General features: G+C 38.6%; 1 protein-coding gene across 2 annotated transcripts in view; it reads left to right on the forward strand.

The window, feature by feature from the left end:
• Window positions 1-22,594, forward strand: part of LOC128666903 (cytochrome P450 2C8-like) — a 102,751-nt gene extending 80,157 nt beyond the window's left edge. For both annotated transcript variants that reach the window (XM_053721714.1, XM_053721715.1), the window contains 3 exons: window positions 2,919-3,106; window positions 15,016-15,157; window positions 22,147-22,594. In XM_053721714.1, the coding sequence (XP_053577689.1) occupies window positions 2,919-3,106; window positions 15,016-15,157; window positions 22,147-22,328 (512 nt within the window). In that variant the 3' untranslated portion in view covers window positions 22,329-22,594. The remainder of the gene's footprint in view (window positions 1-2,918; window positions 3,107-15,015; window positions 15,158-22,146) is intronic.
• Window positions 22,595-22,866: the final 272 nt, after the last annotated feature.

Here is a 22,866-nt window from a genome sequence, read left to right on the forward strand (position 1 = left end):
CGGATTCGATTATTGATACATTAATACAGGCTCAGAAACCTGTTACCAGAAAAATTTACCACAAGATATGGCGTAAATATTTATATTGGTGTGAATCCAAGAGTTACTCATGGAGTAAGGTTAGGATTCCTAGGATATTGTCTTTTCTACAAGAGGGTTTAGAAAAGGGCTTATCCGCTAGTTCACTAAAGGGACAGATTTCTGCTCTGTCTATTCTTTTACACAAGCGTCTGGCAGAGAATCCAGACGTCCAGGCTTTTTGTCAGGCTTTGGCTAGGATTAAGCCTGTGTTTAAAACTGTTGCTCCTCCGTGGAGCTTAAACTTGGTTCTTAAAGTTCTTCAGGGTGTTCCGTTTGAACCCCTTCATTCCATTGATATTAAGCTTTTATCTTGGAAAGTTCTGTTTTTGATGGCTATTTCCTCGGCTCGAAGAGTCTCTGAGTTATCTGCCTTACATTGTGATTCTCCTTATCTGGTCTTTCATTCAGACAAGGTAGTCCTGCGTACTAAACCTGGGTTTTTACCTAAGGTTGTTTCTAACAGGAATATCAATCAAGAGATTGTTGTTCCATCGTTATGCCCTAATCCTTCTTCAAAGAAGGAACGTCTTTTGCATAATCTAGACGTGGTCCGTGCCCTGAAGTTCTACTTACAGGCAACTAAAGATTTTCGACAAACTTCTTCTCTGTTTGTCGTTTACTCTGGACAGAGGAGAGGTCAAAAGGCTTTGGCTACCTCTCTCTCTTTTTGGCTTCGTAGCATAATACGCTTAGCCTATGAGACTGCTGGACAGCAGCCTCCTGAAAAAATTACAGCTCATTCCACTAGAGCTGTGGCTTCCACCTGGGCCTTTAAGAATGAGGCCTCTGTTGAACAGATTTGCAAGGCTGCAACTTGGTCTTCACTTCATACTTTTTCCAAATTTTACAAATTTGACACTTTTGCTTCTTCGGAGGCTGTTTTTGGGAGAAAGGTTCTACAGGCAGTGGTTCCTTCTGTTTAATGTTCCTGCCTTGTCCCTCCCATCATCCGTGTACTTTAGCTTTGGTATTGGTATCCCATAAGTAATGGATGACCCGCGGACTGAACACACTTAACAAGAGAAAACATAATTTATGCTTACCTGATAAATTTATTTCTCTTGTAGTGTGTTCAGTCCACGGCCCGCCCTGTCTTTTTGAGGCAGGTTCTAAATTTTAAATTATAACTCCAGTCACCACTGCACCCTATAGTTTCTCCTTTCTCGTCTTGTTTCGGTCGAATGACTGGATATGACATGTGAGGGGAGGAGCTATATAGCAGCTCTGCTTGGGTGATCCTCTTGCAACTTCCTGTTGGGAAGGAGAATATATCCCATAAGTAATGGATGACCCGTGGACTGAACACACTACAAGAGAAATAAATTTATCAGGTAAGCATAAATAATGTTTTTTTATTCTATTATAGTTAGGACTAACACACACTTAAAGTGATTGTAAAGTTGAATGATTTAAAGCCCAGTATTTAAAAATACTCTTAAAAACATGGGCAATTTAATTCATTAAACGTTACAATTATGCTTCTTTTTAAAAATACTTACCTTTTTGTTACGGTAAACTTACCGGCGATCCTCTGCCCTCATCCCCTTCAGTACTTAGCATATCAATGATGATCCGACTTCCTTCAATCGTTGTGTGCCTCACAAGCTGGATGTCAAAGGGGGCAACACAACGATTAGAGGAAGCCAGATTCATCATCAATCTACTCAATACTGAAGGAGATTCAGGCGGAGGATAGTCAGTGTGTTTACAGTAACAAAAATGTATTTTTGTCCAGCTTCTTTTAGTAGGAATGCCTAAACTAAGAGCATATTTTCATAAAGGTCTCTGGGCTGGTGAGATTCGATAGGAATGCTCACCAGCCTTTCTATTTCCCTGGTGGAATTCTATAAAGCCACTTTTTACCCTGATAACAGGATGTCTCGCTAAGGGGCATATACTGCATTTTCGTATGGGAAGGAGATGCATACATTACAAAAGTGCACAATGTTAATCGTAATATAAAAATCATACAAAATGAATAACTGAACCATTCACACAAAAATATGCAGGAAAAATGTATTGTTAAGATGCATCAAAAAAGGTAACAAAATTGTTCACCCAAAATCATATTTTATCTAAAAACGTAAAATTTGTATGTAAATTACACAGGCATAAATGGAGATCCCATGATTGCAGGAGGCCAGCAGCAGGGAGGGAGGTAATAATTGCATGGTCTTGCCACTGGTAACAAGACTCATGCTATCATGATCCAAAAAAACTTTAACGACCAGCAACATATAGGGTAAATGTAAAAGATAAGAAACTGTGACAATTATTATAATTTTAATATTGATGAACTGGGATTTGACATAGTTCTGGGATATAGTAAATAAATATATGGGAAAAGCAATATTTTCATTATCAGAATATTAGAAGCATCAATTTATTTATTAGGGTATGATTTTCTTAATTTATAAGTGTCATTAAAAAAAATGTAGTTTTGATAGAGCTCCATAGACATTTCAGATATTTTAGACCTTTAGATCAGTGCTCAACAAATACCTTTAAAGTTAGGAGCCAGTCAGTGGTATTGGTATATAGATATATGGAGATAACCCTGGCTCTTGGGTTTGCCGAGCCCTGTTTTAGGTAATAGATTATATTTAAAGTAAATGTTCAGAGAAAGAAAAGAAAAAAAATTCAAGAGTTGGGGGAGAGGGGGAAAAAATAGTCTGTTCTCAGATGTTTGCAAGTGGTAACAAATAAATAATTGGGGTAATAATGTTCTAGCTAGAGTTTTAATTTTTAAAGCTCCTACAATGGCAAAATACGTGTTCTTACCACCTGACCATCATTTTTACGCACCAAGATTTTCATACAACTTTACATCTCCACAGAACGTGTTAAAAAAGAAATCGATCAAGTCATTGGCCAAAACAGAGAACCAGGCATTGAAGATCGTTCTAAAATGCCCTACACAGATGCTGTCATCCATGAGATTCAGAGATTTATTGATCTCATACCCCTTGGGCTCCCACGCAAAGTGACTTGTGATGTTTTTTTTAGAGACTATGTCATTCCTAAGGTGAGGATATATCCATTTCATAATAATATCTGGAAAACAAATGTAACCGGTGCCTACACATGAGACAACACCATGATATTAACCCCTTAATGACCGGACCATTTTTTAAATTTCTTACCCTTAATGACAATGGCTATTTTTACATTTCTGCAGTGTTTGTGTTTAGCTGTAATTTTCCTCTTACTCATTTACTGTACCCACACATGAACCGTTTTTCTCCCATTACATGAACTTTCTAAAGATACCATTATTTTCATCATATCTTATAATTTACTATAATCTTTTTTATAAAATATGATGAAAAAATGGAAAAAAACACACTTTTACTAACTTTGACCCCCAAAATCTATTACACATCTACAACCACCAAAAAACACCCATGCTAAATAGTTTCAAATTTTTGTCCTGAGTTTAGAAATACCCAATGTTTATATGCCCCTTGCTTTTTTTGCAAGTTATAGGGCAATAGGTACAAGTAGCACGCTGTAATTTCCCAATTTTTTTTTTAAAAAACTAGCGATAGTTACATTGGACCACTGATATCTGTCAGAAATCACTGAATAACCCTTAACATGTATATATTTTTAAAAAGAAGACAACTTAAGGTATCAAACTTGGGGCATTTTGACTCTCTTCATGCAACTATTTTACCACCAATCAATGCCTAAGTTTTAAAAGAAAAAAATAAGTGGTGAATTTTTGACAAAATAGCAATTTAAGAATACATGTACAGAGAACGTTAAGGGTTACTACCAAATAGCACCCCAATATGTGTTCAGCAACATCTCCTGAGTACAGTGATACCACCCATGTATAGGTGTGTCGGGTTCTCTGAGGGCTAAAAGGCTTTATTTTTAGGGGGCGCATTCCAGTTTTCCAACTTGGAAATTTTCATATCTGTCATCATGCACACATGTCCTATTTAGGACATTTCTGAAGCCAGCCAATGTAATTTATTCCCATCAAACCATATATTTTTGAAAAATAGACACCCTAGGATATTTGAAATGGTGGTATTTTAACACTTTCCATGCACTAATTCAACCACCAGACTTTGTCAAACTTTTGGGTAGTCATTTTTTTGTGTTAATTTTCATTCACATTGTATTTTAGGCACGGATTCTCAATTCCTGTTATATGTTACTGCCAAAAAACACCTTAATATGTGTTCAACAACATCTCCTGAGTACAGTGATACCACCCATGAATAGGTTTGTCTGGTTCTCAGGGGGCTAAAAGGCCTTATTTTTAGGGGGTGCATTCCAGTTTTCCAACTTGATATTTTCACATTTGTCATCATGCACCCATGTCCTATTTGGAACATTTCTGAAGCTGGCCAATGTAATTTACCCCCCAACAAACCATATATTTTTGAAAAGTAGACACCCTAGGGTTTTTCAAATGCTGGTATTTTAACACTTGTTTTATGCACTAATTCAACCACCAGTCTTTGTCAAACTTTTGGGTACTCATTTTTTGTGTTCTTTTTCATACACATTGTACTTTAGGTATGGATTCTCAATTCCTGTTATGTGTTACTACCAAAAAAACACCTCAATATGTGTTCAGCAATATCTCCTGAGTACAGTGATACCACCCATCTATAGGTGTGTCGGGTTCTCTGCGGGCTGAAAGGCATAATTTTTAGGAGGCGCATTCCAGTTTTCCAACTTGGAATTTTCACATCTGTCATCATGCACCCATGTCCTATTTAGGACATTTCTGAAGCTGGCCAATGTAATTTACCCCCAACAAACCATATATTTTTTTAAAGTTGACACCCTAGGGTATTTCAAATGCTGGTATTTTAACACTTTTTTATGCACTAATTCAACCACCAGTCTTTGTCAAACTTTTGGGTACTCATTTTTTGTGTTCATTTTCATACACATTGTACTTTAGGCATGGATTCTAAATTCCTGTTATGGGTTACTACCAAAAAAACACCTCAATATGTGTTCAGCAACATCTCCTGAGTACAGTGATACCACCCATGTATAGGTGTGTTGGGTTCTCTGAGGGCTGAAAGGCTTTATTTTTAGGGGGCGCATTCCAGTTTTCCAACTTGGAATTTTCACATCTGTCATCATGCACCCATGTCCTATTTAGGACATTTCTGAAGCCAGCCAATGTCATTTACTCCCATCAAACAATATATTTTTGAAAAATAGACACCCTAGGATATTTGAAATGGTGGTATTTTAACACTTTCCATGCACTAATTCAACCACCAGTCTTTGTCAAACTTTTGGGTAGTCATTTTTTTGTGTTATTTTTCATTCACATTGTACTTTAGGCACGGATTCTCAATTCCTGTTATGTGTTACTGCCAAAAAAACACCTCAATATGTATTCAACAACATTTCCTGAGTACAGTGATACCACCCATGAATAGGTTTGCCTGGTTCTCAGGGGGCTAAAATGCCTTATTTTTAGAGGGTGCATTCCAGTTTTCCAACTTGATATTTTCACATTTGTCATCATGCACCAATGTCCTATTTGGAACATTTCTGAAGCTGGCCAATGTAATTTACCCCCAACAAACCATATATTTTTAAAAAGTGGACACCCTAGGGTTTTTCAAATGCTGGTATTTTAACACTTTCTATGCACTAATTCAACCACCAGTCTTTGTCAAACTTTTGGGTAGTCATTTTTTTGTGTTCTTTTTCATACACATTGTACTTTATGCATGGATTTTCAATTCCTGTTATGTGTTACTACCAAAAAACACGCCAATATGTGTTCAACAAAATCTCCTGAGTACAGTGATACTACCCATGAATAGGATTGTCTGGCTCTCAGGGGGCTAAAAGGCCTTATTTTTAGGGGGCGCATTCCAGTTTTCACATCTGTGTCATCATGCACCCATGTCCTATTTGGAACATTTCTGAAGCCGGCCAATAAGTAAAAGTAGCATGCTGCTATTTCCCCAAAAATTTTTTTTCAAAACTAGCGATAGTTACATTGGACCACTGATATCTGTCAGGAATCACTGAATAACCCTTAACATGTATATATTTTTAAAAAGAAGACAACCTAAGGTATTAAACTTGGGGTATTTTGACTCTCTTCATGCAACCATTTTACCACCAATCAATGCCTAAGTTTTAAAAGACAAAAAATAAGTGGTGAATTTTTGACAAAATAGCAATTTAAGAATACATGTACAGAGAACATTAAGGGTTACTACCAAATAACACCCCAATATGTGTTCAGCAACATCTCCTGAGTACAGTGATACCACCCATGTATAGGTGTGTCGGGTTCTCTGAGGGATGAAAGGCTTTATTTTTAGGGGGCGCATTCCAGTTTTCCAACTTGGAATTTTCACATCTGTCATCATGGACCCATGTCCTATTTAGGACATTTCTGAAGCCAGCCAATGTCATTTACTCCCATCAAACAAAATATTTTTGAAAAATAGACACCCTAGGATATTTGAAATGGTGGTATTTTAACACTTTCCATGCACTAATTCAACCACCAGTCTTTGTCAAACTTTTGGGTAGACATTTTTTTGTGTTAATTTTCATTCACATTGTACTTTAGGCACGGATTCTCAATTCCTGTTATGTGTTACTGCCAAAAAACACCTCAATATGTATTCAACAACATTTCCTGAGTACAGTGATACCACCCATGAATAGGTTTGCCTGGTTCTCAGGGGGCTAAAATGACTTATTTTTAGAGGGTGCATTCCAGTTTTCCAACTTGATATTTTCACATTTGTCATCATGCACCAATGTCCTATTTGGAACATTTCTGAAGCTGGCCAATGTAATTTACCCCCAACAAACCATATATTTTTAAAAAGTGGACACCCTAGGGTTTTTCAAATGCTGGTATTTTAACACTTTCTATGCACTAATTCAACCACCAGTCTTTGTCAAACTTTTGGGTAGTCATTTTTTTGTGTTCTTTTTCATACACATTGTACTTTATGCATGGATTTTCAATTCCTGTTATGTGTTACTACCAAAAAACACCTCAATATGTGTTTAACAAAATCTCCTGAGTACAGTGATACTACCCATGAATAGAATTGTCTGGCTCTCAGGGGGCTAAAAGGCCTTATTTTTAGGGGGCGCATTCCAGTTTTCCAACTTAAAATTTTCACATCTGTCATCATGCACCAATGTCCTATTTGGAACATTTCTGAAGCCGGCCAATAAGTACAAGTAGCATGCTGCTATTTCCCAAAAAAAATTTTTTCAAAACTAGCGATAGTTACATTGGACCACTGATATCTGTCAGGAATCACTGAATAACCCTTAACATGTTATATTTTTAAAAAGAAGACAACCTAAGGTATTAAACTTGGGGTATTTTGACTCTCTTCATGCAACCATTTTACCACCAATCAATGCCTAAGTTTTGAAAGACAAAAAATAAGTGGTGAATTTTTGACAAAATAGCAATTTAAGAATACATGTACAGAGAACATTAAGGGTTACTACCAAATAACACCCCAATATGTGTTCAGCAACATCTCCTGAGTACAGTGATACCACCCATGTATTCTCTGAGGGCTAAAAGGCTTTATTTTTAGGGGGCGCATTCCAGTTTTCCAACTATATTTTTGAAAAGTGGACACCCTAAGGTTTTTCAAATGCTGGTATTTTAACACTTTCTATGCACTAATTCAACCACCAGTCTTCGTCAAACTTTTGGGTAGTCATTTGTTTGTGTTCTTTTTCATACACATTGTATTTTATGCATGGATTCTCAATTCCTGTTATGTGTTACTACCAAAAAAACCTGAATATGTGTTCAACAACATCTCCTGAGTACAGTGATACCACCCATGAATAGGTTTGTCTGGCTCTCAGGGGGCTAAAAGGCCTTATTTTTAGGGGGCGCATTCTAGTTTTCCAACTTGAAATTTTCACATCTGTCATCATACACCCATGTCCTATTTGGAACATTTCTGAAGCTGGCCAATGTAATTTACCCCAACAAACCGTATATTTTTGAAAAGTAGATACTCTAGGGTATTTCAAATGGTGGTATTTTAACACTTGCCATGCACTAATTCAACCACCAGCCTTTGCAAAACTTTTGGGTAGTCATTTTTTGTGTTATTATTCATACACATTGTACTTTAGGCATGTATTCTCAATTCCTGTTATGTGTTACTGTCAAAAACACCTCAATATGTTTTCAACAACATCTCCTGAGTACAGTGATACCACCCATGAATAGGTTTGTCTGGTTCTCAGGGGGCTAAAAGGCCTTATTTTTAGGGGGCGCATTACAGTTTTCACATCTATCATCATGCACCCATGTCCTATTTGGAACTTTTCTGAAGCCGGCCAATGTAATTTATCCCCAACAAACCATATATTTTTGTAAAGTAGACACCCTAGGGTATTTGAAATGCTGGTATTTTAACACTTTCCATGCACTAATTCAACCACCAGTCTTTGTCAAACTTTTAGGTAGTAATTGTTTTGTGTTATTTTTCATACACATTGTACTTTAGGCATGGATTATCAATTCATGTTATGTGTTACTGCCAAAAAACACCTCAATATGTGTTCAACAACATCTCCTGAGTACAGTGATACCACCCATGTATAGGTGTGTCAGGTTCTCTGGGGGCTAAAAGGCCTTATTTTTAAGGGGCGCATTCCAGTTTTCCAACTTGAAATTTTCACTTCTGTCATCATGCACCCATGTCCTATTTGGAACATTTCTGAAGCCGACCAATGTAATTTAGCCCCAACAAACCATATGTTTTTGAAAAGTAGACACCCTAGGGTATTTCAAATGCTGGTATTTTAACACTTTCCATGCAATTATTCAATCGCCAGTCTTTGGAGAAAGTGTGTGGTGGTATTTTTTATTTTTACACACACATTGCTTTTTGGCTGTGATTTTGGAGAACTTGGTAAAAGTTATTGCAAGAAAACAGTCCAGGTTGTTTTCTGTAAGACCTCCTGAGTACACCTATGCCCCCAATGCATAGGTTTGCCAGGATTTTGGGAAGGTTTTGTTACAATTTTATGACTTGCAATTTTAGTTAAAAGTGAGAGTATTTCTTCTGATAGGCCTATCTTTAGTTTGGGGCCAAGCGCATACCCCAGGTCTATTTATTGGCATGAAAGTGTATATATTTGAAATGTAGACACCCCAAGGTATTGTATATGGAGTGCTTTGATGGAACCGTTTTAGCCCAAAAAATGGAGACAGTGTATGGTGGTAATTTTTTAATTTTCAGTTAAACACACACTGCTGTTTGACTATAATTTAGGAGAGCCTGTTGTAAGTTATTGCAAAAAAACACTCCAGGTTGTTTTCTGTAAGACCTCTAGAGTACACCTATGCCCCCCATGCATAGGTTTGCCAGGATTTTGGGAAGGTTTTGTTACAATTTTATGACTTGCAATTTTAGTTAAAAGTGAGAGTATTTCTTCTGATAGGCCTATCTTTAGTTTGGGGCCAAGCGCATACCCCAGGTCTATTTATTGGCATGAAAGTGTATATATTTGAAATGTAGACACCCCAAGGTATTGTATATGGAGTGCTTTGATGGAACCGTTTTAGCCCAAAAAAATGGAGACAGTGTATGGTGGTAATTTTTAAATTTTCAGTTTAACACACACACTGCTGTTTGACTATAATTTAGGAGAGCCTGTTGTAAGTTATTGCAAAAAAACACTCCAGGTTGTTTTCTGTAAGACCTCTAGAGTACACCTATGCCCCCCATGCATAGGTTTGCCAGGATTTTGGGAAGGTTTTGTTACAATTTTATGACTTGCAATTTTAGTTAAAAGTGACAGTATTTCTTCTGATAGGCCTATCTTTAGTTTGGGGCCAATCGCATACCCCAGGTCTATTTATTGACATGAAAGTGTATATATTTGAAATGTTGACACCCTAAGGTATTGTATATGGTGTGCTTTGATGTCTTTGATGGAACCGTTTTAGCCAAAAAAATTGGAGACAGTGTATGGTGGTAATTTTTCAAATTTCAGTTTTACACACACACTGCTTTTTAACTATGATTTAGGAGAGCCTGTTGTAAGTTATTGCAAAAAAACACTCCAGATTGTTTTATGTAAGACCTCCTGAGTACACCTATGCCCCCCATGCATATGTTTGTCAGGATTTTGGGAAGGTTCTGTTAGAATTTTATGACTTGTAATTTTAGTTAAAAGTGAGAGTATTTCTTCTGATAGGCCTATCTTTAGTTTGGGGCCAATCGCATTCCCCAGGTCTATTTATTGGCATGACAGTGTATATATTTGAAATGTAGACACCCCAAGGTATTGTATATGAAGTGCTTTGATGCCTTTGATGGAACCGTTTTAGCCAAAAAAATTGGAGACAGTGTATAGTGGTAATTTTTCAATTTTCAGTTTTACACACACACTGCTTTTTGACTATGATTTAGGAGAGCCTGTTGTAAGTTATTGCAAAAAAACACTCCAGATTGTTTTTTGCAAGGCCCCCTGAGAACACCCATAACCCCCATGCATAAGTTTATTTAAAAAAACAATTTTAGAACTTGCTCATAAATATGGAACAGTAAAATGTAAAAGTCTGGAGCAGTAAAAGTAAAAAAAAATAAAAAATTTAGGAGCAGTAAATGTAAAAATAAAAAAAATAAAAAAAATCACCAATGTATGGTAGGGTTTGAAGTCACCAATGCAGAGTCCAGGTTGTCCAGGGCAATCAGGACAGTAGAATATGGTATCCTTTCTCAGCCCCCTTTTATAACAGACTCTGCATCTTTTTTGTGGTTTCTGCTGTGTGGTAGTATGAGGAATTTTAAAAATAAAGTGGGTAGCCCCAACTCTGCTTTCCCCCATCACTGCCTGGGGAGCAGGTGCATCTTGGCACAAAATCCCTGAAATGACCTGGAGCTGGAACTGCAAAAAAGTGAGTTTCATTTCGGGGTTTGCTTTTTTGTTCAACAAGAAAGTGTTGTAGGTTTTAATTTGCATAAGATACATTGCAACCTTTTTGTACCAGGCCCTTGTCTTCCGCATAATTAGAAAGGGCTGAAGCAGCTGATCTGCCAGATCAACCCCACCCATATGCCGGTTATAGGCCTTGATGCACACTGGCTTGCTTGTGACCTCAGCTCTGCCACATACAGAGACCTCCACAGTCCTTTCAGTATGGATGGTGCTGAGAAGGTATACATCCATCTTGTCTCTATATTTGACTGCCAAGAGCTCCTCTTGGCGCAGAGCTGAGGTCTCCCCCCTTCGTAGCCGGGTGCGCGACAGCTGCTCTGGGAATCCTATGCGGTTCTAAGCAGATCACTGCTTTAGGCATTGATATCACTGCTATTTAATTTGTTTGTAAAAGCCATTAACCCCTTGTGTGCTGCAGATCACTGCTTTAGGCATTGATATCACTGCTATTTAATTTGTTTGTAAAAGCCATTAACCCCTTTTGTGCAGCAGATCACTGCTTTAGGCATTGTATCAAAACAATACAGTAGCTTGAACAAAAGGACACTTGTATAGAAATGATCAAGATACAAGTGGTACCCTTTGTTCATTAGGGGTTGAATTAGGTCCCAGACAATCTTGCCAGTGGTTCCCATATGTTCTGGGCAACCTAGAGGGTGAAGGTGGCTATCCTTTCCCTCATACACCCGGAAGGCCTGAGTATACCCACTGTCGCTCTCACAGAGCTTATACACTTTCACTCCATACCTGGAGCGCTTGGAAGGAATATACTGCTTGAATCCCAGTCTTCCCTTATACTTCATCAGGTATTCATCTATTCAGATATTCTTTCCAGGTGTATAAGCCTCTGCAAACCGGGCAGTGAAGTGGGAAATCAGGGGGCGGATCTTGTGCAGCCTATCAAACTGGGGGTGCTCCCTAGGGGGGCAAAGGCTGTTGTCATTAAAATGCATGAAACAAAGTATCATTTCATACTTTTGCCTAGGCATAGACTGTTTGTAAATGGGGGTACAGCAGATGGGGATAGTGCTCCAGTAGGAGCGGATGGATGGCTTCTTGGTTATGCCCATCAGCATTGGGAGTTCCCAGAATTTTAGAAATTCTGGCACGTCAATGGGACCCATTGCTGCTTTGCCCAAAAAGACTGAGGCTTAGCAGCACGGAATTGCTGGGCATACACATTAGTTTGGGAGACAATGTTCCCCAAAACATCATCCCCCAGAAAAAGCTGCATACATTGAAGGGGGTAAATCCTGTGACATCCAGATTGATGCCAGGATTTTCTGTGAAAGGAGGGATTTCTGGCCTCTGGAGATTAGGCACTACCCACTCCTCAGCAGCTGGAGCAACACGTCTCCTTCTGACAGGGGGCTCAGAAGCCACAGATACATCACTAGATTCATTTCTAGATACACTTATTTCACTAGATGATATATCTGAGCACTGACCAGGGTCAAAATCAGAGTCTGCGTCAGAGGCCTCAGAATCTGAAGTCAGGATAGCATAAGCCTCGTCAGCAGTATAAAAACGTTGTGCCATTAGTGATCTACACACAGAAGGGGTTAATGGCTTTTACAAACAAATTAAATAGCAGTGATATCAATGCCTAAAGCAGTGATCTGCTGCACAAAAGGGGTTAATGGCTTTTACAAACAAATTAAATAGCAGTGATATCAATGCCTAAAGCAGTGATCTGCAGCACAAAAGGGGTTAATGGCTTTTACAAACAATTTAAATAGCAGTGATATCAATGCCTAAAGCAGTGATCTGCGGCACAAAAGGGGTTAATGGCTTTTACAAACAAATTAAATAGCAGTGATATCAATGCCTAAAGCAGTGATCTGCTGCAGAAAAGGGGTTAATGGCTTTGGATAAAATTAATCAATGCCTAAGCAGTGATCAACGCACAGAACCTACGTTAATGTCTCCTACAAAAAAATTAAATACATTTAAATCAATGCCTAAGCAGTGATAAAGCAGTTATCTGCAGCACAAAAGGGGTTAATTGCTATTATAAGAGACTTTGTGTCTTACAATAAAATTAAATAAATATTAATCACCGCCTAAAGCAGTGATCTGCGCACAGAAGAGGTTAATGACTCTTAGAAGAGTCTGTATATCAATGCCTAAGCAGTGATATCAACGCCTAAAAATATTAACTATAATCAATGCCTAAAGCAGTGATATACGGCACAATAAAATTAATAAAAAAATATATTTTTTTAAATTAACCAATAAAAAATGCACAGACAGCAAAAAAAGTGCTGCTGTGTGCTCCTGTGCAAGATCAATGCTAATGCTTATGCAGAGATCAGTGGCACAGACGGGGTTAAAAATTATATATATATAATTGAGGAGAGGGAGGCAGATCCATGGTGGTCAGAGTAAATATTTACAAATATTGACTTGATCAGGCAAATGGTGATCACTCTAATAAGTGATCACATTTAGAGGCAATCTCTGATTGGATGTTACTAGCCCGCCTCTAATGATGAGGCAAGCTAGGAACACCCTCCAGACTGAAGCCATGCCCTTAGAAGGGCAGCACCTGGCACCATCTTGTCTGCAGGCAAAGTATATAACTTTTTATTTTATTATATTTTTATTTTATTATTTTTTTAAAAATCATATGCTGAGTGCCTTAACCAACAAGGCACTCAGCATGTCAGCAGCCAGCATCGGAAGCGATCAAATGCTTCTGATGCTCTAAACTGCTGGGTGTTTCAGATCTGAAGCTCCCCGGCAGTTTAGTTACGTATTGCACAATGCCTCAATATGCAGGCATTGTAGCAATATGGTTAGAGCAGCTGAAGCAATCACCGATCTCTTCCAGCTCTCGTTTTACCGGCTGACATACCAGGTACGTCAATTGTCATTAAGTTACAGTTTTTCAGTGATGTACCTGGTACGCCAGCTGTCATTAAAGGGTTAAAGGGATACAAAAACCCAAATTTTTTGTTTCATGATTCAGATAGCGCATGCAATTTTAAGCAACTTTCTAATATACTACTATGTTGCTATCTTTATTTGAAAAATCAGGAATGTAAGCTTATGAGACGGCCCATTTTTGGTTCAGTACCCTGGATAGCACGTGCTGTTTAGTGGCTACATTTAGCGCTACCCAGGTGCTGAACCAAAAATGGTCCGGCTCTTAAAGGGCCACTGTAAGTGAATATTTTCTATGCCTGTTACTAACTAACTACCCCAAATACGCTTTTTATCAATAGCATTTCATTAACATATCTCTACCGTATATCAGAAATCTTGTCTGCAAATTTAATTGTTTTCCAAACCCACTCCGTGGGTATCCTTTGCTCTGTACCAATCCGTTTACAATACCTAGGTTTCAAAATGGCGCTTTAAACACAATTTCATTGGTTTAAGTATTTTGAACACGCAGTGCTGAAAATAGTGGGCAGGATAACGTGACATCATCGGGGAATAAAATATATAACTTTTATAACGTTATGAAACTTCGTTTTGGAGAAAATATAGGTCAGTAGGTTTTAATTAATGTTTATTAACTTTAATATGTTAGTTGTTTGGCTTAAAAATTATAACAGAAAGTAATTCTTTAAGCAAAAGAACGAAGAAGAATTGATAATAGGAGTAAATTAGAAAGTTGCTTAAAATTGTATGCTCTATCTGAATAATGGGAAAAAAATAGGTTTAGTATCCCTTTAATTAAAAAGTAAGTTATAGCAACTTATGATAGAATATCCATTTAAAAGATATGAAAATCTTGACATTTATCAAACAATTTTCTTTTAAAGTCTTGGGTAAAAGATTAGAAAAAAATATTCAGAAAATCTCAGACATTTTTTGTTGAAAATATCTTTGGATCTTATTAACTAAAAATACATGATTTGTTCATTTATTATTAGTTAGAATAGATTTGAGTATAGAATATGAACTTTGCTCATTTGAGATTTTTTCATTCTATAGTTTTTAATAACACCATTATCATTTTGTTTTTCTCAGGGAACCACTGTCTACCCAATATTAAGCACAGTCCTAAGGGACCCAAAACAGTTTAAAAATCCAAACCAATTCAATCCTGGACATTTCCTAGATGCTAATGGAAAATTCCGCAAGAATGATGGTTTCTTGCCCTTCTCCGCAGGTGCATTTATGTGATTATGTGTGCGTGCTTGCGTGTGTAGTTGTATTTATAAATGTGTATAGATAGCTATAAATTAGATAAATAGATAGCTATAAATTAGATTAATAGATAGATTAGATAGATAAAATAGATAGATTAGATAAATTAGATCGATAGATTGATTAGATAGGCAGGCAGACAGATCAGAGTGTCTGCATTCATTATTAATTTGTGTGGTCTGGTGATTTTACACACAGTTTTATTTCAAGTACTAAATTGCAAATTAAATATTTTTAAAATGCAAATTGCTAAGCAGAGCAACATATGACTTACATAAATTCTTTAACCCCTTAATGACAGAGGACGTACCAGGTACGTCATAGAAAAAACTTCCCTTAATGACAGCTGACGTACCTGGTACGTCCTCTGTTGTCTGAAGTGCTGGAAGCGATCTTGATCGCTTCCAGCTGCTTACAAGGTATTGTAGTGATGCCTCAATATTGAGGCATCACTACAATCCCCCATTTTACATACCGATGCAGAAAGGGCCACTCTGTGGCCCCATCTGCATCGGCTATGTATGTTTTACAATTACTGCCTTGGTGGGTGCTGCTTTCAACTTGTTTTCCATCAATATTAAAAATACTAACCGATCTTGTTTATTTTCTGTTTGCTTCCGGTGTGGCGGTTGCGGCGGGGGGGGGGGACGGGGGGGCGCAAAATTTACAACAGCCCACTCAAAAAAAAAAAAAAAAGATGGATCTAGATGCAGTGGCATCTTTGTTCTGTAATAAGGGATCTGGGAGGGGGAGGGTTGAATATTATTTAGGGGGGCCAGCTACACTACAGCAAACATATATTTTTTATTAAAAAGTTAAAAAAAAAACTATTTTGGGGGGCAAATTGGGTACTGGCAGACAGCTGCCAGTACCCAAGATGGCGGCATATAGACAGAGGGGGAGGGTTAGAAAGATGTAAGGGGGGATCAGGGAGGTTGTGGGGTAAGGGGGGATCTATCACTGCAGACTTTATGCCAAAAAATAAAAAAAATTTTTTTATTTCAGTACTGGCAGACTTTCTGCCAGTACATAAGATGGCGGTGACAATTGTGAGGTGGGGAGGGAAGAGAGCTGTTTGAGGGGGGGATCAGGGGGTGGGATGTGTCAGGTGGGAGGCTGATCTTTACACTAAAGCTAAAAATTAACCCCACAAGCTACCTAATTAACCCCTTAACTGCTGGGCATATTACAAGTGTGGTGCGCAGCAGTATTTAACGGCCTTATTATTACCAAAAAGCAACACCAAAGCCATATATGTCTGCTATTTCTGAACAAAGGGGATCCCAGAGAAGCATTTACAACCATTTGTGCCATAATTGCACAAGCTGTTTGTAAATAATTTCAGTGAGAAACCTAAAATTGTGAAAAATTTAATTTTTTTTTTTTATTTGATCGTGAAATGGTGGCATGAAATATACCAAAATGGGCCTATATCAATAATTTGGGTTGTCTACTACACTACACTAAAGCTAAAATTAAACCTAAAAGCTCCCTACAAGCTCCCTAATTAACCCCTTCACGGCTGGGCATAATACACGTGTGGTGTGCAGCGGCATTTAGCGGCCTTCTAATTACCAAAAAGCAACGCCAAATCCATATAGGTCTGCTAATTCTGAACAAAGGGGATGCCAGAGAAGTATTTACAACCATTTATGCCATAATTGCACAAGATGTTTGTAAATAAATTCAGCGAGAAACCTAAAGTTAGTGAAAAAAATTGTGAAAAAGTCAACAATTTTTTTTATTTGATCGCATTTGGCGGTGAAATGGTGGCATGAAATATACCAAAATGGGTCTAGATCAATGCTTTGGGATGTCTTCTAAATATAAATATATACATGTCAAGGTATATTCAGGGATTCCTGAAAGATATCAGTGTTCCAATGTAACTAGCGCTAATTTTGAAAAAAAGTGGTTTGGAAATAGCAAAGTGCTACTTGTATTTATGGCCCTATAACTTGCAAAAAAAGCAAAGAACGTGTAAACATTGGGTATTTCTAAACTCAGGACAAAATTTAGAAACTATTTAGAATGGGTGTATTTTGGTGGTTGTAGATGTGTAACAGATTTTGGGGGTAAAAGTTAGAAAAAGTGTGTTTTTTTTCAATTTTTTCCTCATATTTTATATTTTTTTATAGTAAATTATAAGATATGATGAAAATAATGGTACCTTTAGAAAGTCCATTTAATGGCGAGAAAAACAGTATATAATATGTGTGGGTACAGTAAATGAGTAAGAGGAAAATTACAGCTAAACACAAACACTGCAGAAATGTAAAAATAGCCATTGTCATTAAGGGTAAGAAAATTGAAAAATGGTCCGGTCATTAAGGGGTTAAAGAGACATTGCATCACTGACATTTTTTTTATATAAATATATTTCAAAGTTGTGACAATTATAAAAAATTGTTGTACAAAAACAAAATGTATGCTTACCTGATAAATTTCTTTCTTTCTTGACACAATGAGTCCACGGATCATCTAATTACTATTGGGAATATCACTCCTGCCCAGGAGGAGGCGGCAAACAACACCACAGAAAAGCTGTTTAATATCACCTCCCTTCCCTCTACCCCAGTCATTGACCGAAGTAAAGGAGAGAAAGGAAGCAACAAGGTGCAGAGGTGTCTGAAGTTTATAATATACCAACAACCTGTCTAAAGAAGAGGGCGGACCGTGGACTCATCTTTTCAAGAAACAAATAAATTTATCAGGTAAGAATAAATTTTGTTCACGGATCATCTAATTACTATTGGGAATCAATACCCAAGCTAGAGTACACAGATGATAAGGGAGGGACAAGACAGGGAACTTAAGCGGAAGGCACCACTGCTTGAAGAACCTTTTTTCCCAAAAGCGGCCTCAGCCAAGGCAAAAGTGTCAAATTTGTGGAACTTTGAAAAAGTGTGAAGAGAGGACCAAGTTGCAGCCTTGCAAATCTGTTCCACAGAAGCTTAATTTTTGAATGCCCATGAGGAAGCCACAGTCTTCGTGGAATGAGACGTAACTCTCTCGGGAGGCTGCTGTCCAGCAGTCTCATATGCAAAACGTATGATACTCTTCAGCCAAAAAGAAAGAGAAGTAGCCATAGCTTTCTGCCCTTTACGTTTTCTTGAGAAAACCACAAACAAAGAAGAAGACTGACGAAAGTCCTTAGTCGCCTGCAGGTAAAACTTTAAAGCACGGACCACGTCCAAATTGTGCAGAAGTCGTTCTTTCTGAGAAGAAGGATTAGGACACAAAGAAGGAACAACAATCTCCTGATTAATGTTCCGATCAGAAACAACCTTAGGAAGAAATCCTAATTTAGTACATAAAACTACCTTATCTGAATGGAAAATAAGATAAGGAGACTCATACACAGATAGGGCGCCACAGCAATTCTGCATGATCGAAGCACAGCCAACAGAGACCGAAAGGAAGAGCCACAAACTGGAAGTGTTTGACCAGAAAGGCAAACCTTAAGAACTTGTGATGATCCCTGTGAATGGGAACATGTAGGTATGCGTCCTTTAAATCCACTGTTGTCATATATTGACCCTCTTGGATCAATGGGAGAATGGAACGAATAGTTTCCATATTGAAGGACGGTACCCTGAGAAATTTGTTTAGACTCTTGAGGTCCAAAATTGGTCTGAAGGTTCCCTCTTTTTTGGGAACCACGAACAGATTGGAATAAAACCCCATACCCTGTTCCTGAACTGGAACGGGAACAATCACTCCCAGGGTGGAGAGGTCATCTACGCAGTGTAAAAATGCCCCTCTCTTTGTCTGGTCTGCAGATAATCTTGAAAGTAGAAATCTGCCTCGGGAGGAAAACTTTTGAACTCCAGTTTGTATACCCCTTTGTATAGACACTATTTCTATTGCCCAGGGATCCTGAACATCCGAACCCAAGTTTGAATGAAGAAGGAAAGTCTGCCCCTTACCAGATTCAGTCACGGATCGGGGGCATGCCCTTCATGCTGTCTTGGATTCACTAGCAGGCTTCTTGGATTGCTTTCCCTTATTCCAAGACTGGTTGGGTTTTCATGCAGGCTTAGATTGTTCCTGCTTAGAGGAGGAAGAGGAAGAATTCCCCTTGAAATTTCAAAAGGAACAAAAAATTACTCTGTTGTCCTTTTTGTTTGTTTCTCTTATCTTGAGGGAGAAGATGACCCTTACCTCCCATGATATCAGAGATAATTTCCTTCAGGTCAGGTCCAAACAAGGTATTCCCCTTGTAAGGAATAGCTAGAAGCTTAGACTTAGATGACACATCCACAGACCAAGGTTTTAACCATAAGGCTCTGCGAGCTAGAATAGAGAAACTCGAAACCTTAGCTCCCAGCTTGATAACTTGAAGGGAAGCATCCAAAATAAAGGCATTAGCTAGTTTAAGAGCTTTTATCCTATCTTGGATCTCATCCAAAGAAGTTTCTGTCCTGAGGGCCTCAGACAGTGCATAAAACCAATACGCCGCCGCACTAGTGATAGTGGCAATGAACACAGCTGGTTGCCATTGCAAACTCTGATGTACATATATCTTCTTGAGTAAACCCTCTAACTTCTTATCCATATGATCTTAGAAAGCACAACTATCCTCTATGGGAATAGTAGTTCTCTTAGCTAAGGTGGAAAGGGTCCCTTCCACCTTAGGAACTGTTTGCCAAACCTCTTTGATAGAGTCGGCTATTGGAAACATCTTCTTAAAAATAGGAGAGGGAGAAAAAGGTATGCCCGGTCTCTCCCACTCCTTAGCAATGATGTCAGTAGCTCTTTGAGGAACTGGAAATACGTCTGTGTAGGAAGGAACCTCAAAATATCTTTCCAGTTTACTAGACTTCTTAGGGACAACCACAACTGTGGAGTTACTGTCGTCCAAGGTAACTAAAACCTCCCTGAGTAACAGACGAAGGTGTTCTAGTTTAAACCTGAAAGATACCACCTCCGAGTCCATCAGAGGTAATAGACTCTCTGAATCTGAAATTTCCCCTTCAGATGCTACGGCAGTACCCTCCTCTTCAGTTCGTTGGGAGGATACCTCCGAAATCGCAACAATTGCGTCAGAAGCCTCGCTTACTGAATGTCTGACTTTCCTCTTACATTTGCCCTGCAACATTGGAAAAGCAGACAATTCATCAGAAATAGTAGAAGACATCAGAGAAGCTATGTCTTTTAAAGAAACCCCAGAAGGGACTACAGCGGAAGTGCAGGGCACTGCTTGTGAGGGCGGTAAAATTTGGGACGCTTGTGGAGAAAGCTGCGACATATATTGACCCTCATCATTAGACTCTTGGATTGGCTCTGAAAAAGGAGATTAGCTGCTGAAAAGGAAATACCATTTCTATACTAGAAACACATGCCCTGCTTCACCATGCGACTCTAGAACAGACCGGACAAATCCTTCCTAATGTCGCTCTCTCAGAACTGAAGCGCAACTAAAGTGGCGCGCAAACAGAAAGGACCGCCCATCGTGGGCATTAACCTATGCCGAAACGACCCGCTCGTCATAGTTAGAAAACAGTGTGAAACCACCAGAGCCATAACACCAGCCTTACTCCAGTCCCAGTGCCTGCCAAGTAACGCTGCCAAAATACTCTCCATCCAGGAAAGATTGTAATGTCCCTAACATAAAGATCCACCTTCGCTTCAGTGCCAATTATGTTCAGAGTGTGCTTACTTTTTTTTTCTGTGTCTCCTCACTGTTTCAATGTGCCCTAGAAGATTAAAGTAGCACTTACCTTAGCTTCTGCCAGGCAGCAAGGCAGCTCTCAGGCTTGAGAAGTCCTCTCCCTCACTTCGACCTGAGGAGAATAAAATGCTGAGTAAATGTTTACCTCAGACTGAAGGATTCAGGGCAGCAAGAAAACATGGGAGGTGCAGTGAGAATTATGTCCCACAAATTCCCATTTCTCTAAAGCCACCAATGCTCTACTGAAGAGACTGATATGGACTACGTCTACACCCCAGGACAAAGCAGCACAATCTTGTACTACTTTAAAAATAATAAACTTTTGATTGAAGAATCTATACTAACACCTCACTTTACAACTTGCTATCACTAACGTAGGCAAAGAGAATGACTGGAGTGAGAGGGAAGGGAGGAGCTATTTAACAGCTTTGCCTCAGTGCTCTTTGCCGCCTCCTGCTGACCAGGAGGTGAATATCCATTAGTAATTAAGATGATCCGTGGACTCAATGTCATAAAAAAGAATGTTTTTTTGGTTTTAAACCCCTTTAAGCAGCTGAAGTCTTAAGACTGCTGCTACTTGACCTGTCCGCCTCCTAAAGAGTGACAGATTTAAAGTGAAGGTCAATTTAGATGAATCGGTGCCCAGTTTTTAATAATCCTAATAAAAACAAGGGCACTTTAATTCATCAAAATTGCATTTCACTTGTTTTCTTCAAATACTTACCTTTTAATCCTTACAGCGCTGCAGCGCTTCCTCCGCCCATCGCAAGCTTTCTTTGCGGGTCCAAAATGACAAACCCGGCTTCCTCCAATCACGGCATGCCTCAGGCCAAGATTCCCCTGGGGGAAGCAGTGATTGGAGGAAGCTGGATTCATCATTTCTGACGTATGAAGAGGCTTCCGACAGCCGGAGGAATCGCTGGAGTGGCTGTGAAGATTAAAAGGTAAATATTTGAAGAAAATTTGTGAAATGTCAATTTTGATTAATAAAAGTGCCCATGTTTTTAATAGGATTATTAAAAACCAGGCACCAATTCATCTAAATTGACCTTCACTTTAAATCATTCTGATCTGATTGGATGATTGAAAGCAACGGTATTGCACAAGTAGAGGCTTATGCACTGTAAAATGCTGATAGCAGATGCTGCTCACTCACTTCACAGCTGGGTAAAGAAGGTTTATGAGAGTGAACCTTGTCCGTCCGGCACATCATAAATAGAGCCCATAGGCAGAAATGTAGAAAACCATATAACTTTAATCTTTTTTTCTTTTTTTAGGCAAGCGGATCTGTGCTGGAGAGGGTCTTGCGCGGATGGAACTCTTTCTTTTTATTAGCATAATATTACAGAACTTTAGCCTCAAATCTGTAGTGGACATTGAAGAATTAGATTTAACCCCTCAGATAAGTGGATTTGGGAGCATTCCTCGTTCCTACAAAATCTGCTTCATCCCTCGATAATTAATATTGCAAAGATTATGTTCCAGACTGCAAGTAGAGCGGTAACTAATACTTCTACTAGAGTGTTAACTTTGCTAGACTTAAATTTTTTGCATTCATAGAGTAGCAAGGGTGGGGGCGAGAGGGACACCCTGTGCTTTGGGGGGGGCGCGCACTTTCAGGGGTGAGTGTATGAGAAGGTGCAATCTATAGTCTGTATTTAGTTTATGAAGAAATGTTTATGGTATCAGGAGGTGTAATAAATACTTTTATTCTATATACATTTTTATATACATAACACTGAATGTTAGGACAGGAGTGGGCAATAAAGAGGGCGGGGCATACAGGGGGAGGGGAATAAGAGCACTGGGCTTTGGGGCCCCGCAGATGCTAAGGGTGTCTCTAAAAGTTGAAATTGAAAAGTTAGCAGCAGCGTTAACATATTCTCCTCAAAGACTTCAATGGAGCGTGCTGTTCAGAAAAAGCTAACACCCATAAACCTGCGCTAACCCAAACTGAGTTATTTATTTTAAACATTCCAATGTTCTTCACATTGAAA

The sequence above is a fragment of the Bombina bombina genome, chromosome 7 (genome assembly GCF_027579735.1).
Source record: "Bombina bombina isolate aBomBom1 chromosome 7, aBomBom1.pri, whole genome shotgun sequence".
NCBI classification, from domain to species: domain Eukaryota; kingdom Metazoa; phylum Chordata; class Amphibia; order Anura; family Bombinatoridae; genus Bombina; species Bombina bombina.